Here is a 22,977-nt window from a genome sequence, read left to right as displayed (position 1 = left end):
TATCTGGTGAGAAGTCTGGTGTGATTCTGATAGGTCTCCCTTTATATGTTACTTGGCCTTTTCCCCTTACTGCTTTTAATATATTATCTTTTTTGTGTGCATTTGTTGTTTTGATTATTATGTGACAGGAGGTATTTCTTTTCTGGTCTAGTCTATTTGGTGTTCTGTAGGTTTCTTGTATGTTTATGGGCATCTCGTTCTTTAGGTTAGGGAAGTTTTTTTCTATAATTTTGTTGAAGATATCTATTGGCCCTTTAAGCTGGGAATCTTCACTCTCTTCTATACATATTATCCTTAGGTTTGGTCTTTTCATTGTGTCCTGGATTTCCTGGGTGTTTTGGGTTAGGAACTTTTTGCACTTTGCATTTTCTTTGACAGTTGTGTCAATACTTTCTATGGTAACTTCTGCACCTGAGATTCTCTCTTCTATCTCTTGTATCCTGTTTTTCATATTTAAGTCTATGACTCCTGATTTCTTTCCTAGGTTTTCTATCTCCAGGGTAGTTTCTCTTTGAGATTTCCTTATTGTTTCTACTTCCATTTTTATGTCCTGGATGGATTTGTTCAATTCCTTCACCTGATTGGTTATGTTTTCTTGCAATTCTTTAAGGGATTTTTGTGTTTCCTCTTTAAGGGCTTCTACCTGTTTGTTTATGTTCTCAATTTCTTTGAGAGTGTTATTTATGTCCTTCTTAAAGTCCTCTATCATCATCATTATACGTGATTTTAAATCTGAATCTTGTTTTTCTGGTGAGATGGGGAATTCAGGACTTTCTAAAGTGGGAGAACTAGGTTCTGATGATGCCAAGTATGCTGGGTTGCTCATGATTATGTTCTTGTGTTTGCCGGTATTAGAGCTCGTGGGAGCCCCACCTCCTCTGGATTTTGTGAGATTAGATGCAGAGCTGAAGTCCAAGATCTGCTCAGTGCTCGGGCACAGACTGGAAAGAACCAGTGTTCCGAGCCAGGAGTGAATTTCTGGGTCCCAGTGGGTTCTTTGGGGCGGGTGTTGCTGTGTCCCCTATTGTATATTTTGCATCTGAGATTCTCCCTTCCATCTCTGTATTCTGTTTGTGATACTTGCAATTGTTGTTCCTGTTCTCTTCCCTAGTTTTTTCATCTCCAGGATTGCCTCAGTTTGTGTTTTCTTTATTACTTCTATTTCCCTTCTTAGGTCTTAGACAGTTTTATTCATACATAGTTGATTGTGTTCTTAGGCTGTTCTTTAGGCCTCTGGTTTTCCCTGGTGTTGTCTGGATGATCCTTACAGCAGCAGGACTTCTCAGGAAAGTGAGTGAGGGTATCTGTGGGCTAAATAATTAGGTTCAGGGTACCTGACTCTAATTACTGTGCCTCGGACAGACCCTACTCTGCAGCCAGTGTTCTGGGATAACCCTACTCTGCAGGCTGTGTCCCAGTCAGACCCGAGTGGGATGACAGGTGAATCTGACTCTGCAGGCTGTGTTCCAGGAAGACCAACTGAGATAGTGGGCAGTTCTCACTAGGATGGATGTTGGGACAAGTTTCCAATATGGTTAGTTTTAGGGCCCAGAAAGTTTTTACAGAGGAAGCAGGATGCTCTTTGGGACCTGCTAGCCTTCTCTAGACCAAAGAGCAAGTCCAGAGCTTGACAATGGGGCTCAGGGGACCATGTGCCACTTACCTCTTCAGTCTATCCCAAGTGGACCAACTGGGATAGCAGGCAGATGTGACCAGGATACATTAACTCTTAGTAAGCACACTCTTGACCCTCAGTGTATTTATTGCTAACTAAAAATTACAACAAAAAGTTTAATGTGAGTTCATGTAAAGTTGAATGTCAGTTCATGTAAGTCTTATCTGTACTTTTATCATTCTGAAAGTAAGCATTTTTAGTCCCATGTGCACAATCGTGCATTTATTCCCATTAAATGTTATTACCTTGCTTGGCCCTATTCATCCGAGTTGTCAGGGTTTTATCATTGCTGACTTACAGCTACAGTATTATTTTACAAGATTTGTGTAAAATAAATGTCCTCTATGATTTTATGTAAATCCTGTTGTGTAAGTAGGAGAAAGACAAAGATTATGGCTTTGACTAATGGTCTTCACCAAAGTAGAAGTTTCTGGACCAAATTGATTTAATTACAAGTTTTCTCCATTAAGTTGTTACCTAAATAATACCAATTTCCGAATTTGTGCTTAATTTTGAAAGTAAAGTTTAATATTCTTAAGGTAATAGTATTCTTCTACTTGAGCACAGCTTTCTGTGTATAACAAGATTTCATTTTACTGTTGATTCACTTTGCTTTCTAAGATGTCAGAATTTCACTTTAGGAAAGTATACTGCCCCACCCTCCTAGGGACATGTGGAGTGTGCAGACCCCTGGAAAGAAAATGGTGAAAATGTAAGACAAGTTTAAGATCTAGGCCAACAAACAATCCATATATTTTGAATGTTATTTTATGAAGTTATGAGATTTGTCTATTTATTTTGACTTTAAATATTATAAATATAATATCTTATGTGTTACAGTTAAAGTTTTATTATACTGTTGTGGATTGAACTGTGTTCTTCTGAAATTGATATTTTGAAGCCCTACTCCCAGTACCTGAGGCTATGACTGTTTTTGAAGATAGAGGCTTTAAAGAAATACTTAGGTTAAGATGGAATTATTACCATGGACTCCAATCCCATAAGTCCAGAGTCTTTGTAAGTAGAAAATTAGACACATAAAGAGACTCCAGGGATAGATACAGTCAAATAAATGACTATAGAGGAATATAGCAGAAGGTAGCCATTTGCAAGATAGGCAGAGACACCAGGGACAGGTGCACACAAAGAGAAAATTATGTGACAATGCATCAAAAAAGTGGCCTTCTGCAAGTAAGGCAGGGTACCCTAGAAGTGAATGAGAATATGTTGTTTAGCCAGATAGTCTGTAAGTTCCAGCTGCTATGGGAGGTGAAGGAAAACAAGGGGAATTTCAAATTAGAATCAAGGTAATTACCTGGAAGCTCATAAACCTCTCATTTAGCCTTGACAGTGATCAACTAATGGGGAAATTAATTTCAATTCTTTTTTTCATCTATTTCACCATTGGATTGTGAAAAGCATAGTTCTGTAAATTCTGTAATTATATCCAGGAGTACTTTAGCATTCATTTCTAAAAGCAAGTTCCCTTTAAGACCACAATACAAATACCACACCCAAATCTTGTCAACACTTCCTCAGTATGATAAATTGTCTAATATACTACTTCATATTTATAAATTATTTCTTATCTTTAGAAATCCTTAGGACTCTTCTCCATTTTACATCATTTTCTTCACCTTCATGTATCCTTGAAGTATGTTTTTAGGCGGAGCTGCTTTTGTTGTTTTGTGGTTTATCAGAGTGTAGAATTTGCTCACCGTGTTTTTGTTTGATATGCTCATCTATACCGGATTTGCTTTTGTATTTGTAAGGTGGCAGTCTGTGCACTACAAGTTACCATGTAGTGGTGAAGACAGTCCTCAGTCTTATGCTACCAAACAAAATCCTTAGTTACAGGAATGGGTTATTGTAGCAAGATATTTGATCACATTCTGAACACTGGGAATATGTTATTTACTGAAAAACCTTGTTTTTAGTTGTGGTGTGTCTCTCCCTTAGCCCTTAAACACACCTATAATCCCTCTGTCTGGAACACAGACATATCCTTAGTACACAACTTAATCTCAAACAATGAAGGTAATGTTAGTTTGTAGAAGGAAGCACCATGTTTGAAAGTGAAAAGTGATGTCTAACTGATTGACAGACAAAGTGATGGATCAGAGAAAGATTTGATAGAATAGAATAGTCACAACTTTCATGATGAGAGGACAGGGAAGCTACTTCAGAGGCCATGCAGAGAAAGAAGGAAGCAGTTTTTCCAGCACAGCTGTACAGAGGCCAATTGCGGAGAACAATCTAGACACAGGTAAAGACAGAATGAACCAGAGAATGAGAAGGAGTCAGAAGATTAGAACATATTGCCAAAGTTAGTAAGCAGCCAAGCAGGGCAATTCAAGAGACTCAAGAGAGAGAAGCTAGATTGAGTCAGTCAGCTTGAAGAGGAATTTGAGACAGAATAGCTGAGGTTGAACCAGCCAGCTAGCAATAAGAAAAAACAAGAAAGGGAAAGCTTTTTCAGCAGCAAGTCTCAGTAGCTGAAAACATTCTAGGCCTAGATAAGATTTTACAGACTCTAGAACCTTCCAGACTGAAGCAATAAGCCTTAGAGGTAACAATTACTTCAGATGAATAAAATTTACAATTACAGTTTATGTCTTGTTGAGTTGTTGGCCAAAGAAGTCCCATAGACACCATAAAACATTAGCAGCTATATTGCTGATGCAAAAGGCTTCACAACCTAACAGTAAGACCCCATTGCTGAAGATGCCCACTTACTTATATCATTGAGAAATAGAGCTGGTGCCTTACTGGAAGCTTCACCTCTAGTAATTAGCATTTGTGGTGTTGGAAGTTACTCTGCATGCTACTGAAGGAGAAACACAACCTCAGTATTACCCAGCTACAAATCCTGTGACCTACAATAGCAAGCTGCCTGCAAAATATACTTGTATGATAGTGGCATAAATGTTATGGTAGTAACTTCAAAAATTTGGATTCAGGGCCCACTCCATGAGATGGAACCCATGGTTGATATTGCTAAACTAGAACCTAAGATTAAATAGGCCATGGACACTAGGGGAAAACTTACAACTATTATTTCCCTAAATGAGGAACAAAGTAAGCCCTAATGACGTATTACTATAACCATAGATCAGTGTCTTGCTCAACCCTCATCAAAGAAGCGTCTGTTTGCCATAGATGATGGTTAATATAGAAACCCACAACCAGACAAGGTGCAGACAGTGAGAGACCGTGGAACATCCAGCTCTATACAGAATGTCTTCATCAAACCCCTCCTCTTGTGACTCATGGAACTATGCAGAAGAGGAAACAAAAAGGTTGTAAGAGCCAGAGGTGTTGAATAAGTCCAAGGAAACAGCATCTAGGCTGAACAGGATTGATGCACATACAAACTGGCAGAAACTGTCAACATTCACAAGACCTGCACAGGTTCAAAGCAGACAAAATTCCAGCAAGAACGGACAGTGGACATAAGATCCCACCCTAGCAAGAACCTATTTGCAATTGACACTTGCAGGGAAAAGGAAGATCAGTTTTCTCCAATGGAGTGAGTCACACTCCAGGGCAAGCCCTGTGCTCAAAAGTAGCTAGCAACACACAGTAGACTCTATGTCTTTTGTGTGCTTTTTGTTTGACGTTTGCTGTTTGTTTGCTTTGAGATAGAGACAAAAGAAATTAACATGAAGTTAGGTGAGTGGCACGGAGTAGGGGATCTGGGAGGATTTGGTCAAGGGGGGAAGAATGTGAACAAAAATATATTGCATACAAGTCTTTTTAAAGCCAATAAAGAAATAACTTTCCGTTAGATACCCATTAGTTGGTAATTTCATCATTTGACAGAGAAGCAACAGAATTTGCTCCTGCTAAAATTTGTTGGGAATGAAAACACAAGAGAGAGTAGTTGGAGATAATTAAAATACTAAGATGAGACATTCTGCCTGAATGGCTAACAGGAATGCATACTCTTTAGAATTCTTATATCACTTCAGCTTCCAGTGAATAACTGAAGAGTTCAGAAGTTCACCAGAATGGCTTCTGCAAAAAACAAAAAACCTCAGCAGCTGACCAAACAAGGAAGCAACAAACTCAGATTGTTAGCTCTCAGCCACTGTACAGCTTTTTTAATGATTAGAATTATCATCAACTCGATTTATATTATGCCAAATGAGTTGGTTTTACTTTTTAAAAATTGTATTTCTTCAATGAAGGTTCTCATAAACTATTTCTAAGGATATTGCCTTTTTGAAAATAAAGCACTAAGATGCCAGGTCCTTGTTTTGCCTAGAATTTAATGTGGTTTGATTGTTAAGGCTAATTTTTTTCACTGTCATGCCTGGATGAAGACCTCAAAACTGTTAATCAGTCTGCTGATTCATGTTCACCTTAATGGAGATCAAGTTTTAGCTAAGGACTTTGGACTTAAAACCATTACAGATCTAATGTTCATCACAAGGACTGTTGGCACCAAAATTATACTCTTTATGCTTTTTAGTCATGTTGCATGAATAACTTTCTGCTGCCTTTGCTACAAAACAAGGCTAAAAAGTTGTCAGGGGTGCCATGGTATCTGTGTGAGATATCAACTGTTCTTTCATCCATTTCATGGACATGACCTTTACACTATCTACTATGGCACACTACATCATGTTCTATACCAGTGGTCCCCACCGTGGCCCTCAAGTCTAATACCAGCCTAGCTTATACAGGGAGAGCAGTATGGAATACTTAACTAAAGATGTTATTTTTTTCTAATTGAGGGGACCTTTTAAGAATATCAAATCACTCATCAGATTTTTCTGTATGTCTGACTAATTAATGTTAAGAGAGTCCTGCTAGAAAAATAACCTGACTAGGGAGAAGAGAGACAAGTGCAGTCGACAAGACCCATGACAAGACCTATTAGACAAGATGCTAAGATGCTTTAGATCACTGTGGCTATTGTCATGAAAAATGTCCTTATTGGTTCCAATATTTGAAAACGTGGTGCCCAGTTGGTACCTATTTGGGACAGGTTAGGGTACCTTTAAGTGTTTCACCTTTACTAGAGGAAATACATCAGTAGAGGTGGGCTTTGAGAGCTTTTAGCCTCACCTTACTTCCAGTCCTCCTCCCTGCTTCCTTGGTGTGGTTAAGGTATGATGTCTTAGCTCCTTGCTCCTGTTACCATTATGGATGCTCTGGATTCATAAGCCAAAATAAATTCTTTCTTCTGTAAGCCACGTTGGATCATCGTATTTTATCAAAGCACTGAGAAGTGACATATAATTATTATATTTAGGAGTTTAGCTTGTTGTTATTGTTGCTTCTGTGGCTGCTGTTTTGAAGCGGGGCTTGTATAGCCCAGGGTGGTCTTAAAGTCAAAATATTCTTGCTTTGGTTATTTGAGTGCTAAGATTTATAGGTCTGTGCCATCATGCATAGCTTAGGTATGTATAGTTTTGATTTTCATATTTTAGAGACAGGGAAATAAATGTATCCAAAGAAAGTGGTAACAATGATAAGTAAAATTAAATCCTCTAAAAGAAGGGGAAATTAGTTTCTTCCTAAGGAGAGGATAAATTAGAAGAAACATACTTTGTCCTCCATTTCTTTTGAAGGTTTGTCCTAATGAAGTATCTAGCTCTTTTATTTCTATCTTCCTTAAACAGAATGGCATGGATTCCAACTGGGGCCAAGATGCCTAGGCATCTGCAAGGAGAGTAGTCATTGAGTGGCTGGCCTTAGACACAGCACATGGAGGAGGTGCAGATTTCAAATACATGCATGCAGTTCAAGAAGGTAGATGTAAAATCATTCAAAGGTTTTACTGAAAATGAGGCTGAGAATTGGATGTCCGTATATATCAAATAGGACCTTGATCTCTGATCCTGTATACAAATCAACTTAAAGTGAATCAAAGACCTGAAATCCAGACCTGAAACTATGAAATTACACAAGGAAAACTTGAAGGCATCGGTGTAGACAATAACTTTTTGACATTGGCTTCAAAGCACAGGTGAGCCAACATTATATGATTAGAATTAGATCTACTAACATATCTATGGGAATAAAGTACAGGGGCACCTATGGAATGAAAGAAAACATTTGTGAGCTACTCCCAGAACAAAGGATTAATGTTCAGTGTATACAAAAACCTCTCAACCCAGCAAGAAGAGCAAAAAGATCCAAATGAAATAGACCAATGGTTCTCAAAAGGAGAAATAAAGTGACCAATAAATACATTAGAAAGTTCAATGTAATACTGTTAGTCATGAGGGAAGTGTAACTGAACACTGCAATAATGCCATCACACTTATTAGAATGGCTGTTATTAAAACAATAAACTAATGAATGCTGGTGGGGTGTGGAGAGGAAATGAATCATCATTGACCGAGGTGATAAGAATTAGTTCAACCATTAGAAAGAGCATTGTCGAGAGCATTCAGAAATTAAAAATAGTTCTACCATATGACCCTGCTATCTTGTGTCTGGGTACTCACCCCAAGAAAATGAAACCAACTTACAAAGAGACCCCTTTGTGCTGTCCACTGCACCATTCACAATAGCTAAGATGAGCAGCCTAGATGCCCTTCAGTGGATAAGAGCGGACTGTACAACACAGTAAGTAAGCACATCTGAATATTATCCAGCCGCAGAGAAAAATGAAACCTTGTACATTTCAGAAAAGTAATGAAACTGAAGGACAGTTTTAAGTAATTGAGTCAGATGTAGACAAGAGCATGTTCTCTCTCATATGTGGCAGATCTGGAGGCTTGATTTGAATGTAGAGCAGTGATTATTAGCTGTTGGTAAGGGAGGGACTGGGTAAAGGAGGGCTGGTTTTCATTGGTGTTCTTCTGTTTTTGATCAGCTGATGTCCTGTATGCCATTGTGCTTTCTATTTAGCTGATGTCCAGGAGGCAACTGTATTTCTCCTATTTTTGGTGTTTTCATTACCATGTATTAACTATATCTAATAATGGGTTTCATTCTGGTGATGTGATGCATTTGCATACTATGTTTCAATCACACACATCTAGTTTCCTTATCTCCCTTCCTTATTTCTTTTATTTTTATAGACAAAATCTAACTGAGCTGGACTAAAATTACGGGATTTCAACTTTTTTTTCAATAAATAATTGTTGCAGGATATTTGATCACACTGTGAACCCTAAGATTGTGTTATTTACTGAACAAAACCTGTTTCTAGTTGTGTTGTGATCCAGCCTTAGTACATACCTTTAATCCCTTTGACGGGAAAGCAGATATGCTGATAGCATATACCTTTAATCCCAAACAGTGAAGGTAAAATTAGCTTGTAGAAGGAAGCACCCATGTTTGAAACAGATGTCTAATTGAGTGGCAAACAAAGTGATCAATCAGAGGAAGACTTTACAGAATAAGATATGCCTAACTCTCGTGAGAACAAAGAGGAAACGGAAGCTACTTAAGTTGCAGTGTAGGGAGGCAAGAAAAAGAGGCAGTTTTACCAGGACAGTTATAGAAAGCAGGGCAGAAGGAGTACGGAAGGGGGAAGTTTTACTGGGACAGTTGTGCAGAGAGACAGGTTGTAGAGACAGAACAAGCTAGACACAGAGCAAGCCAGAGAATGAGAAGGAGCCAGAGATTAAAACATTGCCAAAGTTAGTAAGAAGCAGAGGAGAACAATTAAGGAGAAGCCAAAAGAAGCCAGATTGAGTCAGTCAGCTTCAAGAGGAGTTTGAACCAGCCAGTAAGAGATCAAAAAGACCCAGAAAGGTGTGAGCTTATTTAGCAGTAAGTCCCAGAGGCTGAAAACATTCTAGGCTTAGATTAGATTGTACAGAGGCTAGAAGTTTCCAAGACTAGGCCTAAGTTAGCAGAAAGAGGCAGTAAACCTTCGAGATGACAATTTATCAGGAGAAGAAAAAATACTTTCCCAAATTATTGTAGGTTTTAAAAGACTACTGAAAATTACAACAATGTAACCATTACAGTTCTGTCATTTGGAATAGTTCTGAATAAAATATTCTATACATACCCAACAGTAAATTTACTGTTCAGAGTTTTTCTCACAGATCTCTGTTTTAGAAAGTGAGACTTTAATTCCACGTGCATTGATCCTAGATCATCCTGTTAATATAATGAATTTATTGAATCTTTAAACAAAATTCTCCAGTTATGTATTGTTACAATTCCGAGTGTTAGCTGTGAGCTTTTGCCATTTTACTCTTCACAGAAGTAAATGGAAGCTTTGAATAAGTTGAGTTTAGGGATGCTAAAGTAATAAAAATGTTATAGTCAATTGATTGTGGATTATCTGCATCATTGGCTTACATAGTTGATGGCTGGAAACACTATAAATGTATTCTGAAAAATGAATTATTTTTTAAGTTTTGAAACTTCACTTTGGGCCTCTGAGTTACTGGCAAAAGGGAAAATGCATCACTTTAATTAAATTGCACAAACATTAGTATCTGTTAGTATCTATGTATTTAAAAATGCATTATTGTGTGCCACTCTATTTGTAAAGGCCAAAAGTAAAACATTGAAGTATTATTACTACTCATTTTCTTTATTACCAGACTAGGTTAGACAAGAATTTTTGAGTGCAGATTCTGAGCCTGCTTTCTGTATAACAGTTTGAAAATGTCAGTATATATGCACCTTTTAATGTCAATCATCACCATCATTATGGAATACATGGATTTTGAAGAGAACACAGTTGGAATAGCTACATACATCCCTGTGGACTGTATAAGACATTAAAGAAAATGAAGCTGAAATGTGATTCCTCTCGCTGCTATCTTTCTGGCCTCTTGCTTATGAGCACAGTTTCTCATCTCCAGAATCCAGCCCACAGCAGATTTGTTCTGGTGCCATGACTGGCACAGATGCAAGTTGTTCATGTTTCTGTGGCTTTTGTGTAATAGAAATAGTTGAGTTTGCATCAGGAGTTAGTGAGAGCTGTTTCTAACTCTGCAGATATTCCTTTGATTTCTTTGCCTTGATCTCATCCTTGTGTTTGTATAGGCCAGGGCAAGCCATGGCACACAGATGAAGGTCAGGGACAAATTTCTGGAGTCCATTCTCTTCACAACATGGGCCCCAGGAATCAAACTCAAGTTCCTTTCCTGCTGAGCCATTGCACTATCCTGATACCATCAGTCTTGTACATTCCTGTGTGTTTTACTTGGTCTGGTCTTCCAGATGTCTGGGCTAGTGAAATTTCCATTTAGCCTTTAATCCGTAGTTCTTTAGTATTATGTAACACCTTAGAAAACAGGTAAGGAAGGTGGACTTCAGTTCTATAATTATATATTCAATAATCTGAATAAGCAGATATTTAAAAAGAAAACATTCAGCTCTCTATGCCATTATACTGTACACAGCCAGTGTCTTCTAAGATTTCATCATCTACTGGACAACAGAGGCAGAAGGTGAAAGATATGAGGTGTTCAATGGTGAATGGTGGTGTGATCCCAGAGCAGGGAGGAGAATACCACCCAGGCTGGAGCATGTGCTCTGTGTGGTTACTAACCTCCTGCTTTTCCCAGTCTTACAGTGTTTGTGTGGAGATAAGCATAGCTAATCATCTTACAAGTCAGCTGCATTGCATTAACTCTCTTAGTGAATGTTTTCTGGCAGAGACTTTATTTCACCTTCATTTTATCTCAAAGAGGTTAATAAAGTGTCTTGTCAGGAGTAACAGTAGTAACATTGCTGCTGAATGCTAGGCTCCATACTAAAGCCATGCTGAGTTAGTTCTAAAGCACAGCTTTCCTGTGAGAATAGTAGTTATGGGAAAGTGACATACAAGGGGATGACAGATACACTACAGCTGCAACATGTATGACTTTAAGTCTCTCATATTCCCCCTTTTTACATTTTATATATTTTACATGTATAAAACCACATTTAACATCTTTACCATTTTTACGTACAAGCTGATGTCATTAAGTATATAATTCTCCATGACTGTCACTGCCATATGTTTGTTTCTGTTTCCAGAGCTCTCTTGATCTTCAAAGACTGAAAGTCAGCATTCATGCAACATTAAGTCATTTCCACCACCACCACCCCATCTCCTGTCTTTGTGTGGGTTTGACTCGGTATCCAAATCAAAGGCATTTGTCTTTTGTGATTTATTTATTTAACTTAGTTATAACCTCAAGGTTTTCATGCATGTGGAAGCATCTGCCAGAATAGCCTTCCTTTTTATGACTATCAGTCCACATTATATATGAGCTATATTTTGATTTCTCATGTCTTTTGATAGACACAGGTTTCTTCCATATCTGATCTCTTTTGAAAGATGCTGCTATGGACATTTGAACAGATTCTTTCCCTTAGAAGTTCTGAAATTTGTTGCTGTTAATGATATTCACCGTGGTGTGCAGTAGACCTCATTTTTATCTTTCTTTAAAAAAATAGTATTTATTTAATGTATATGAGTACACTGTAGCTGTCTTCAGACACACCAGAAGAGGACATCAAACCCCTTTACAGATGGCTGTGAGCTTCTATGTGGTTGCTGGGAATTGAAACCAAGACCTCTGGAAGAGCAGTCAGTGCTGTTAACCACTGAGCCATCTCTCCAGCCCATGTAGTAGATCTCTTAAACATGTTCCTCATGATTGAAATTTTGTGTCCTTTGATGAACATCTTCCTCAGCTTCCCCCAAGCCTCTTACAACCATTATTCTACCCTTCATTCCCATGAACTCAGTCCTTAGAGATCTACTTACGAGTGAGACCATGGGATATCTACCTTTCTGGGCTTTTTTATTTTTTTGTCTTAATGCCCTCAGTGTGCATAGGTACTGTTGCAAATGGCAGGAGTTGCTTCCGTTTCAATGCCAAATGTATATATTTACTATGTGTTTCAAACCATTCCTCTAACATTTAGATTGATTCTATGTTATATCTATCTTGTGAATGATATGTAATGAATGTGGGAATGGACTGTTGAACATACTGAATTCATTTCCTTTGTATATACACATGGTCTGAAGTGATATTTTACTTATTTACTTATTTATTTATTTTATGTGAAAAGAGCATTGGATTCAATTACAGAAGGTTGTGAGCCACCATGTGGTTGCTGAGAATTGAACTCCTGACCTCTGGAAGAGCAGCCAGTGCTCTTAACCACTGAACTATCTCTCCAGCTCCTCTGTTTTGTTTATTTTTTTTTTGAAAAAAAAATTTAATTAATTTAATATATGAATGTCCTACTGCATGTATACCTGCAGGCCAGAAGAGGGCACCAGATCTCCTTATAGATGGTTGTGACCCACCATGTGGTTGCTGGGATTTGAACTTAGGACCTCTGGAAGAGCTTCCAGTGCTCCTAACCACTGAGCCATCTCTCCAGCCCAATATTTTAAGATATCATAGTTCTCTTTTCATTTTTTGGTTCACCTCTGTTATTTTCTGTGTTGTCTGTACAAAAACATTCATCCCTACCAACAGTGTACAAAGTTTCCTCCTTTCCACACCTTCTCCTAAACACTTTGCCATCTTTCACTGAAAAAAAATTATAGTCTCACTATGTAGCCATGGCTGGACTGGAACTTATTGTGTTAATTAGGCTGGCCTTCAACTCATTCTGATCTCCCTACCTGCCTCCTTCTCTCTCTCCCCCTCTCTCCCTCAACCTCTCTGAGTATATAACTCCACTTTCTACTTATTGAATGGATGCTGGATCTTTCACAGATGGCTTCATTGTTTAAAATGATTTGCAGTTCTTATTCCTTTTGTTATTTTACTGTGGGCCATCCCATTGACTTACTGCACATTGAATTAGGAATAAAACTTTTCTTAAAACACACACACACACACACACACACACACAGAGTTGAATTCAGTTTGCTCATATTTTAATGAGAATCTTTGCATCTATATCAAGAGAATGTTGACTTATGATGTTCTTTTTTTTGTAGGATTTTTTAAATGGAATTATGAATGTAATGCCTCCCTTACAGAATGAGTTATAAATGAGTGTTTCTTCCTCTTCTGTGTGTGTGTTTTAAGAAAAGTTTAAAAACTTTAATATTAGTTTTTCTTTGAATGAGTCTGATGGTCAATGTTTATTCTCTTTTTCCCCCTTAAAAAAAGATTTTAATATTTATATATATTTTTTTTTTTATATATATATATATATATATATATATATATATATATATATGAGAACACTGTAGCTGTCTTCAGATACACCAGAAGAGAGCATGGATCCCATTACAGATGGTTGTCAGCCACCATGTGGTTTCTGGGAATTGAGTTCAGGACCTCAGGAAGAAGAGTCAGAGCTCTTAACCACTGAGCCATCTTTTCATCCCTCAATATTTATTTTCAACTTGAGAGAATCTAGAACCATATGGGAGATGTGCCTCTGGGCATGCCTATGAGACATTATTATGGTTACTTTAATTGATGTGGAAAGACATCTATCAGTTGTGCATGGGAGCATTTTCTGGGCTTAGGAACCTAGACACCCCAGGAGGAAGCAGGATGTTGCACTAAAGCATGCATTCGTTGCTCTAGAATCTTCAGCCTGCATGTGGTATGAGCGGCTGTTTCAAGCCCCTGCTTCCTTGTCTTCTCTGCTGTGATAGATAATACCTTAAACTGTGAGCTAAAACAAACCCTTTCTCCCTAACATTGGTCAGGGTACTTTATCACAGCAATAGAAAAAAAAAAATGGAAAAACAAGCACCTGACCCAGGTTGTGCTCTTGATTACAGATTCAGATTCCTTGCTTGTCATAAGTCTGTTTAGACTTTCTGTTTTCCTCCTCCTGGTTTCATCTTGATAGGATTTATCTTTTTTGGAATTTGCCTACTACATGTACATTTCCAGTTGACTGCCATGTCATTGCTCATGTTAGTATCCTTCCTCCGTGTAGAATGGGTAGTCACGTCCCTCCCTTCCTTCATTAATGACTTGAATCTCTTAGCTCTTGCTTCTCAGTCCATCTGTTTGTCAGTCACTTGATTTTTTTTGAGAACTAAATTGTTATTTTATTGATGTTTATTGATTTATTATTTATTTTGTTCATCTTGTATTTGACCTTTATTTACTTTCTGCCAGCTTCAGGTTTGGTCAATCCTTTCTTTAAATTGTAAAGTTAGGTTTTTGATTGAGATACTTTTTTTATGAGCACTTGTAGTTGTAATTTCCACCATAACATTGATTCTGTTGTCTCCCACACATTTTGTTTTATTGTGGGTTTTATTGTTTGTTTTTTTGTTTTCATTTGTTGATAATTATTTTCTAATTTCTGTTATGATTTTTTTTTCTTGGATTCATTGGGCAATTCTGTTAAGTTCTTTTTTTGTTGACTTCATACAAGTTGCAGATGTTTTGGAGGAGGAATCTCGCTTGAGCAATTGCCTCCGTTAGAGTGGCCTATGGGCAAGTGTGCGAAGCAGTTTCTTGATTAATCATTGATATGAGTGGCAGGTGTCCAGTGACTGTGAGGCATGCCTGGACAGGTGGTTCTGGATTGAACAAATTGAGCAAGTCATGATGAGCAAGCTAATAAGCAGCATTCCTCTGTGGCTCTTCAGTTCCTGCTGGAGTTCCTGCCTTGATTTCCCTTCATTGATAAACTATGACACAGATGTGGAAGCCAAAGAAATCTGTTCCTCTCCCAGTTGCATTTGATCAATGTTTGCTCATAGCAACAGAATCCAACCTAGCAAAGTGCTTAATAGTATACTACTTATTTTCCACAAATATTTGGATTTTTCGGTTCTTTCTTTCTGTTTCTTTTACTCTTCTTTTCTTTCCTTTTTCTTTTACCTTTTCATATTTTTCCATGTGAGAGTGAAAACACATACTCTCTATTTTATTTTTGAGATTATAATTACATCGGTTTCCCTTCCCATTTCTCTTAATGCTCACATACACCCTTCCCAGCTCTCCTTCTAATTTATGGAAAAATCCCAGACTTTGGCCCAGGCTGTTTTCAGACTTTTAGGCTCAGAGATCTCCCTCAGACTTCTGAGCTCTGGGACTACCAGTCACACTGCCATGCCTGACTCAGTGAGGGGTTTGCTTGTTTTATTTTTTAAAATGATAACTAATTCCATTTTATTAAGGTCAGAGAAAATACTGAGTGCTACCCACCTTTTTATTTCTTTCTGAATTTGGGAAGACTGATTGTGTTTAGGATTCAGAAAATTTCTTAAGTGTAGTGTAGTAGGTCAGGGAAGAGGAATGGGATGAGCTGAGAACCAAAGTGGAAAATAAAAGAAACTCTAAAAGTTCCTATTAAATAGTTTCTATTCTTGGTACTGAGGGAAGTCATTAGAAAGGTCGCAGAAAAGGAGTTTGTTGAATCATCGTCATCATAATCGTCATCATCCACATCATCATTAGGTATTGGAGATTCACCCAGGGCACTGTTAACGCTAAAAGTGTTTTACCACTGAACTTTAGTCCTCCTGTATTTATTTTTTAATTATTTAATTATTGATATTATTTATGGATTTGTTCATTTTGTTTGTTTATTTTTGAGATAAAGTCACAGACTTTAATCTAGCCTGCCCTGAAACTCTCTGTGTGATCTAGGCTGTCCTCAAATATATAGAAAGCCTCAGCATGCTAAGTGCTAGAATTATAGGTGTGAGGTCCCAGCTCTAAGCCATATTATTTAAACCATATTCCTGGGGTGCATCTGAGAAAGCTGATTGTAGAGGCAAGGAAAGGCAGAGAATACACTGTGATGTCTGAGCTTTTTGGCAGTTGAGGGAACCAAGGGCAGCTTGAAGTCTGGAGTTAGAGGGAATTGCACATCCATTTGCTATGGCTGCCATAAAACTATACCATAGCTGGCTACAGCAAGAGAAAGTTGTTTCCCAGCAGTGTTAGCACTGGAAAGTCCACTGACAAGGTGTGGTGAGATGACGTTCACCTGGAGGCTTCTGGTTTAGAGTGCTACCCTCTAGGTGTATGCTCAATGACCTCCGCTCTGAACTCACACAGGAAGACAGGACAGATTCTTCTTGTAATTGGTTTTTACTGAGGATATTTTTAGTACTGAAGTTTACCTCCCTTGCAATTTCTCTTGCCTAGTGTTTCTATTTAAATATGTTACATTAGCGCCAACAAAGAGATCATGGCAACTGATTTTTACTGCTTGCCACAATGACAGCATGAACGTGGCTCCATACTACTCTACACTTAATTTTAAGATCTGGTTAATTCATTATAACGTATATTGTTCTTTTCTTTAACTCATTTTCTACCTGCTTTTTAAAAGGGATGGATTGATAAATGATATACAGGCAAGACTTTAGTTAGAAGAAGAAAAAATGAAGAAGACCCCAAGAAGAGAAGGAATTAACGAAGCATTACAACCAGTGATATAAAACACAAAGCATCATTAGAGACTATTATGAACAACAATATGCCAACAAATTGGAAAACACAGAGGAAATGAATAATTTTCTATATACTTATTTCTTTCTAAAACTGAATCACATAAATAGCATAAAAACCGTGTTGAGAATGAAGTATTCAGTCTCTTTTGTAAAGTTGTTTTTATTTGAATGTTGCTGGTTGGCTTCCTGTTTTTCTTTAGCTTATTGTTAGGCGTATCTGCTTGCAATTGTTTTATCTTCTTGCTCTTTTGAACCTTTTATTAATATTTAAGATTCTTCATTGTCTCTTATGACCAGTTTTGGTTTGAAATCTATTTCATTTAATGTTTGCATAATCATGCTCACTCTATTGTGGTTGTTTGTTTGCAAGAAATATTCCTTCTTATACTTTTATTTGTAACCACTTTCCATCTTAGTATCAAAAGAGATACCTTTCTTCTTTGTCTTGTTTGCAACTAATTTGCATCTGGAAAGCACATATACAAATCACATTTTTAATTCATTCTAACCTGTGTCTTTTGAATGGAGACTACATTCTATTTTACACTAAAGTAACCCCCGATAAAGAGGGGCTTCGGTCATTCTGCTGATTGTTTTCTGGATGCCTTACAGCTTTTAATTTGCCTCGTGTTTCTTGGTTTACTTTCTTCCATTGTGTCTGCCTAATTATTGTAATGAAGCACTTAAATTCCTTTCTCATCTATTTTCTGTTTTTCAGACAAAGTCTCATTATGCAGCCCAGGTTGGCCTCAGACTTGGGATGTCACCTCCAACTTTAGAGTCCTGGGATTATAGGTAGACATCCCCCTTTTCCACTTCATGTCTCTTTTTCTGTTACATATATTCATTAGCCATTTTCTTTGTATGTATCATACTTACTACACTAAAATTAGAACATTCTCATTTGAATATATAGCTGCTTTCCTTCCGTAATGTTGCTATGTGTGTGTGTTTATTGTGCTTTTTCTTTTTTAAAATTTTGTTTCATTTATTTTGTTTGTGTGTTTATTTTCTAAAGAGAGAAAGAAAGGACTTGGAGTTAGGAAGCTGGGGAGGTAGGGTGGACCTGAGAGGCATTAGGAGAGAAAAACTATCATCAGACTATATTCTATGAAAACAAATCTATTTTCAGTAATTATATACTTATGTGTAAATATATATGTATACACATGTGCACCAACATGCATGCACACACCTGTCTTTGTCTTTTAACAGCTTGATTATGATGAGTATTGTTATATGTTTGAGTTTGCCCTACTTAGAAGTTCTTAAGGTTCTTGGATATGCTATTTTTTATTAATGCCTTTAATCAAATATGGGGAAAATTCAGTCATTATTTATTTAAATGACCTTAGCTTTTATAATGAAGTCTCTCACTGAACATAGAGCTCACTGACTGGGCTAGCCTGCCAGTCAGTGAACCCAGGGATCTTCTTGTGTCTGCCTTCTCAGTGCTGATCACAGACATCCACTTCCACGTTCAGCTTTGTAAGTGCATGTGGTGTATTTGAACTCAGATTCCCATACTTGCAGCACCATACCAGCTGAGCCATCTTCCTAACTCCCTTTCTCAACCTGTGACAGCATGTATGTTGGTCCACTTGTTGGGGTTATTCTGGCCTCGTGGGCTTGGTTCATTTTCTTGTGGTCATTTTCCTCTCTGCTCTTCATACATATAATTTCCATTATGCACCTTCAACTTCACTGGCTTGCTCTTGTTCCTGCTGGAATCTGAATACTTTGGGAAAGTATCCATTTGGATTAATGGATGGCTATGCTCAAGAATTTCTGCCTCTTACTAGTATTCATGTTTCTTTGGTACTTTTGGTTTTACATCTTTTTTTTTTTTAATTTTTTCCCCTCTTTTAGAGTTTTCTCTGATGTTTTTGTAGATGTTTGCCAAGGAAAGCTCCTGTTGGCTTACTTTTCCTTTTGCTTTGTATGCCTTAGGATATTGTTCTTGAAAACAACGTGTTAGAATCTTATAGTGTTGTAACTCTGGAGATTGAGTCTGACCTTTGCCGCCTCTTGTGTTTTATTTTGGGTTTTACTGTTGTAAGGAAGTCTCTTGGCAGAGAATCAGCCTGAGATGTAAACTTAAGTCTTCTCTGGTATATTTTGATCTTCTACTACCTTCTGGTCACTTAAAATTTCTCTTGTACAGATTGTTGCCTTTGTCAAGCTTGCCAAACATAGCTCCCAGAAGTAAGATCACAGAAAAATGAAAGGTTTAGAAGGAAAGAGATCAGTTCCTCAGATCTCCTGTAGCCAATGGAGAAGGAGCTTATGGCATTGATGGAGACCTGTGATGTCGGTGGCCCTACTTCATCCTCATGAGCACCAGTTACAGCAGAGATCACTGGTACTGGGAAAACAGTTATTGGTAAACCCTTTGGCTTAGTCTGAGTTCTCAATGTGACCACCAGCTTTTCAGGGACTCCAGCACATCTTTCTGTCACAGGGTTAAGGTAGATGAGTGGGGACTACTGGCTAGGAGCTGAACTGACTATGTAGTCCTCTGACAGGTTCCAAAGTAGTTACACTCAACAGTTTCGGCCAGTGACGCTTCTGTCTAGATGGTAAAACAGGTTTGAGATCACGACTCTCTTGCCCTAGAATTCTTTCACTCTTTGTTTTAATGTATCTCACATTTCATCTTTATATTGATCCTGTAAGGCAAGTTACTGTCATCATTCACTTTTCATAATATAGCTTATTATTTTTGTCTTGTTTTGAGGGAAAGAACGTGGCATGTTGATTTTTCTGAGTCTGAATTACTTCACTTGGAATGATTGTTTTCAGCTCCATCCATGACCATGAATGTCTTTCTGCCTCTGGGTTACCTCACTCAGGTTGATATTTTCAAGTTTCATCTGTTTGCCTGCATTACTCATGATGTTTTTGTTTTTAATACCTGAGTAGTATTCCATTGTGTAAATGTAATTCTCTGTGTCCATTCTTCTGTTGAGGGACTTCTAGGTTATTTCCAGTTTCTGGATATTGTGAATAAAGCTGCTATGAACATAGTTTATCAATTGTCCCTGTGGTATAGCTGTGTCTTGAGGTAGAGATATTCCCAGTTTTCTGAGAAAACATCAGATTGATTTCCAAAGTAGTTGTACAGGTTTGCACTCCCACCTGCAATAGAGGAGTATTCTTCTTGCTCTGCATCTTTGCCAACATGTGCTATCACTTGAGTTTTTATTATTTTTCTTATATTTGTTTATTTTGTTTATGTCTGGGAACACATGTAGAGGTCAGAGGGCGTACAGTAAGGTGTGCTTCTCTCCTTCTACCTTGTGCATCCCCAGAGATCAAACTCATGTTGTCAGACTTGGCACCAACCACCTCTGCCTACTAAACCATATTGTCTACCCAACATTCACTTGATGGATAAGAAACCTTAGCAGTTTGCCCAAAATTTTGCAAATAATATGTATCACAGCCAGCATGTATTCTATATCTTTGAAATCCATAGAACATCCACAGGGTAGGAAAGACAAAATAGTTAATATGAAAATCAGAGAAGCAACTCTCATGAGCCACTTCAGATTCAAGGGAATGGTCCTTCAGGATCTAGAGAAGTGGATGGTGAGGTGGACCATGATCAACTAGCATGGCTGTGGGGAATAGAGCTCAGTTGGTACAGTGCTTGTTATAGAGTACTAAGTTTGTAGTAGTGTCTTGCATCACCTGGCTTTGATGAGTTTGATGCACCCACAGCAACCACATAAACCAAGTCATTTGCTAAGAAATAGAGACAGTGAGATCCGAAGTTCATAGTCATTGTATTGGTCAATGTTCTATTGCTGAAGAGACACTATGACCAAGGCAACTTTTATAAAAGAAAGCATTTAATTAGGGGCTTGCTTACATTTTCAGAGGTGTAGTATATTATCATCATGGTGGGAAGCATGGTGGCATACAGTCAGACATGATGCTGTAGAAGAAGCTGAGAATTCTACATCCAGATCTGCAAGGAACAGGGAGTAAGGGGTGGGGAGCAGAAGGATAAGAGGCAGAGACAGAGACTGACTGGGCCTGACTTGAGATTTTGAAACCTCAAAACCGACCTCTAGAGACATCCTTCTTCCAATCTTGCCACTCCTCCTAATCCATCACAAATATTGCCATCCACTGATGACCAAGCATTCAAATACATGAACCTATAGGAGCCATTTTCATTCAAACCACCTCAGTCAGCCTCAGCTAGATGAAAATTTCAAGGCCAAATGATAAGCAAAATGCAGAAACTGAGTCTGAATGGACAGCTCACCAGGCCCATTCCTAAGGAGGATTTGGTTAAAAGAGTAAGTAAAAATTTAGTGAAGAATCAAGACAGAAATTTAGGGATCTGTGATTTCTTCTTAGGTGTATAGCTCATGGAGAAAATCTGTTTCAGAGACTGACCTTTTGGTCTGCTTGTTTTAAAATTACACATGTGAAGAACCACCTTGTTTCCTGTATCTCTAGGGTTTATACTTCAGGATACACTTTTGGAAATATGAACAGTGGTAATAGTACTCTCTATGGATGTATTTCAGAAGTTCCATAGCCAGATGGCCAGGCAGTTTGTGATTGCCTTATTAAGTGAAATAGGAAGACATGGCTCTTATGTTTTATGAAAAGACTCTTTTAAAAATAGTACCTGCATGCACCTATAAATATTAAAAAGTGTTCACAAAAAGTAAAAGTATCTTCCTTAGTTTTCTTCATTACCTTTTTCTTCTCTAAAGACATTTACTATTAAAACCTTATTTGGAGGTTGGAGACATGCATCAATGGCTGTGTTCCTGCAGAAGACTGAGGTTTTACTCCCAGGACCCACATAGGATTTTATGCTACCTGTAATTCTGGTTCCAGGAGATTAAACATCTTTTTTGGTCTCTGTGGGCACTAGGCACACATGGTACACAAGCATATGTGTAAATAAAGCACTCATACACATAGAAAAGAAATCTTTAAAATGTTTAAAAGTAAAATATTCTTTTTTCATACTTCTGGTAAAGTATTTTCAACCTGATATTACATGAGTTACAAAAACATTATACTCTGGTGTTACCTTGTATATTTTAAAAGTAAAAGGTGTGTTTTGTAGAGCCTTTATCAGTCATCAATAAGCTTTTATGTTATTTCCAAATTTTTGCTATTCTAATAATACTGTAATGTGTTCACAGCTGTGTAATTTCTAGATCAAAGGATAAGAGTACAGCTTCTTAAAGAAGTTCTAATGTTCTTCTGAGATGAGTGCTGTTTCCAAGCAAAGAAGGTTATAGAACTTGGGGTTAAAGTGGAACATAAAACACAGCCCAAGGAGAAACCAGAACCAGAGATGATATATGGGCCCCAAAAATAGTCTGTCTGTGTGATAGGAATAATGAATATTTGTGGCAATAATTTTAAAAATGGCCTATACACATTAATTAGCATAGTTCTTCCTGGGAATATTTAAGAATAATACTTTAAATGTCACTGTGTTTTATTGCAACAATAAAAGTGTAACTTTTTATAACTGCTGTTGTCTTCAGTTTCATTGAAAAGATAGTACTCATTACTGTGTGTAATCTGAAAATGCAAGAGCATATAAATCAGCAAACATATTCTGCCTATAAATACCAAACAGAGATAACAATACATCAATTTCTTACTTATGTTTTGGCTTCTAAAAAGTTGAAATTATATTGTGTTTTTACTTACACGTAAACTTTTTTTTTTGTTAATCACCTTGACTTTGTTAATTTACTTATTTTGTCTTTACTGTTTCATTCCCCTTCAGGTAATAGAAACCTAACACTGTTTTGGGACGAATTCAAATACCAGCATAGCAAAGACACTGACAGCTCTTTAGAGTCTCTCCAATGGCGAAGAAGACAAGCTATGGGTATCCCATTCATCTTACAATGCGGTGAGTGCTGAGTGCCAAACGAACAAATACTCTTGATTTTTCTAAATGTTCAAGTCATGGGACTAAGGA

The 22,977-nt window shown here is 37.6% G+C and overlaps 1 protein-coding gene across 1 annotated transcript in view; it reads left to right on the top strand.

The window, feature by feature from the left end:
* Morc1 (MORC family CW-type zinc finger 1) overlaps window positions 1-22,977 on the top strand; it is a 175,977-nt gene that overhangs the window by 85,010 nt on the left and 67,990 nt on the right. Inside the window, exon 15 of the mRNA XM_028755604.1 lies at window positions 22,780-22,908. Within this exon, the coding sequence (XP_028611437.1) occupies window positions 22,780-22,908 (129 nt within the window). The remainder of the gene's footprint in view (window positions 1-22,779; window positions 22,909-22,977) is intronic.

Source organism: Grammomys surdaster, unplaced genomic scaffold (genome assembly GCF_004785775.1).
Source record: "Grammomys surdaster isolate TR1022 unplaced genomic scaffold, NIH_TR_1.0 126066, whole genome shotgun sequence".
NCBI lineage: Eukaryota > Metazoa > Chordata > Mammalia > Rodentia > Muridae > Grammomys > Grammomys surdaster.
The sequence above is the reverse complement of the archived record's forward strand: the minus strand, read 5'-3'. Positions and strand labels throughout refer to the sequence as shown.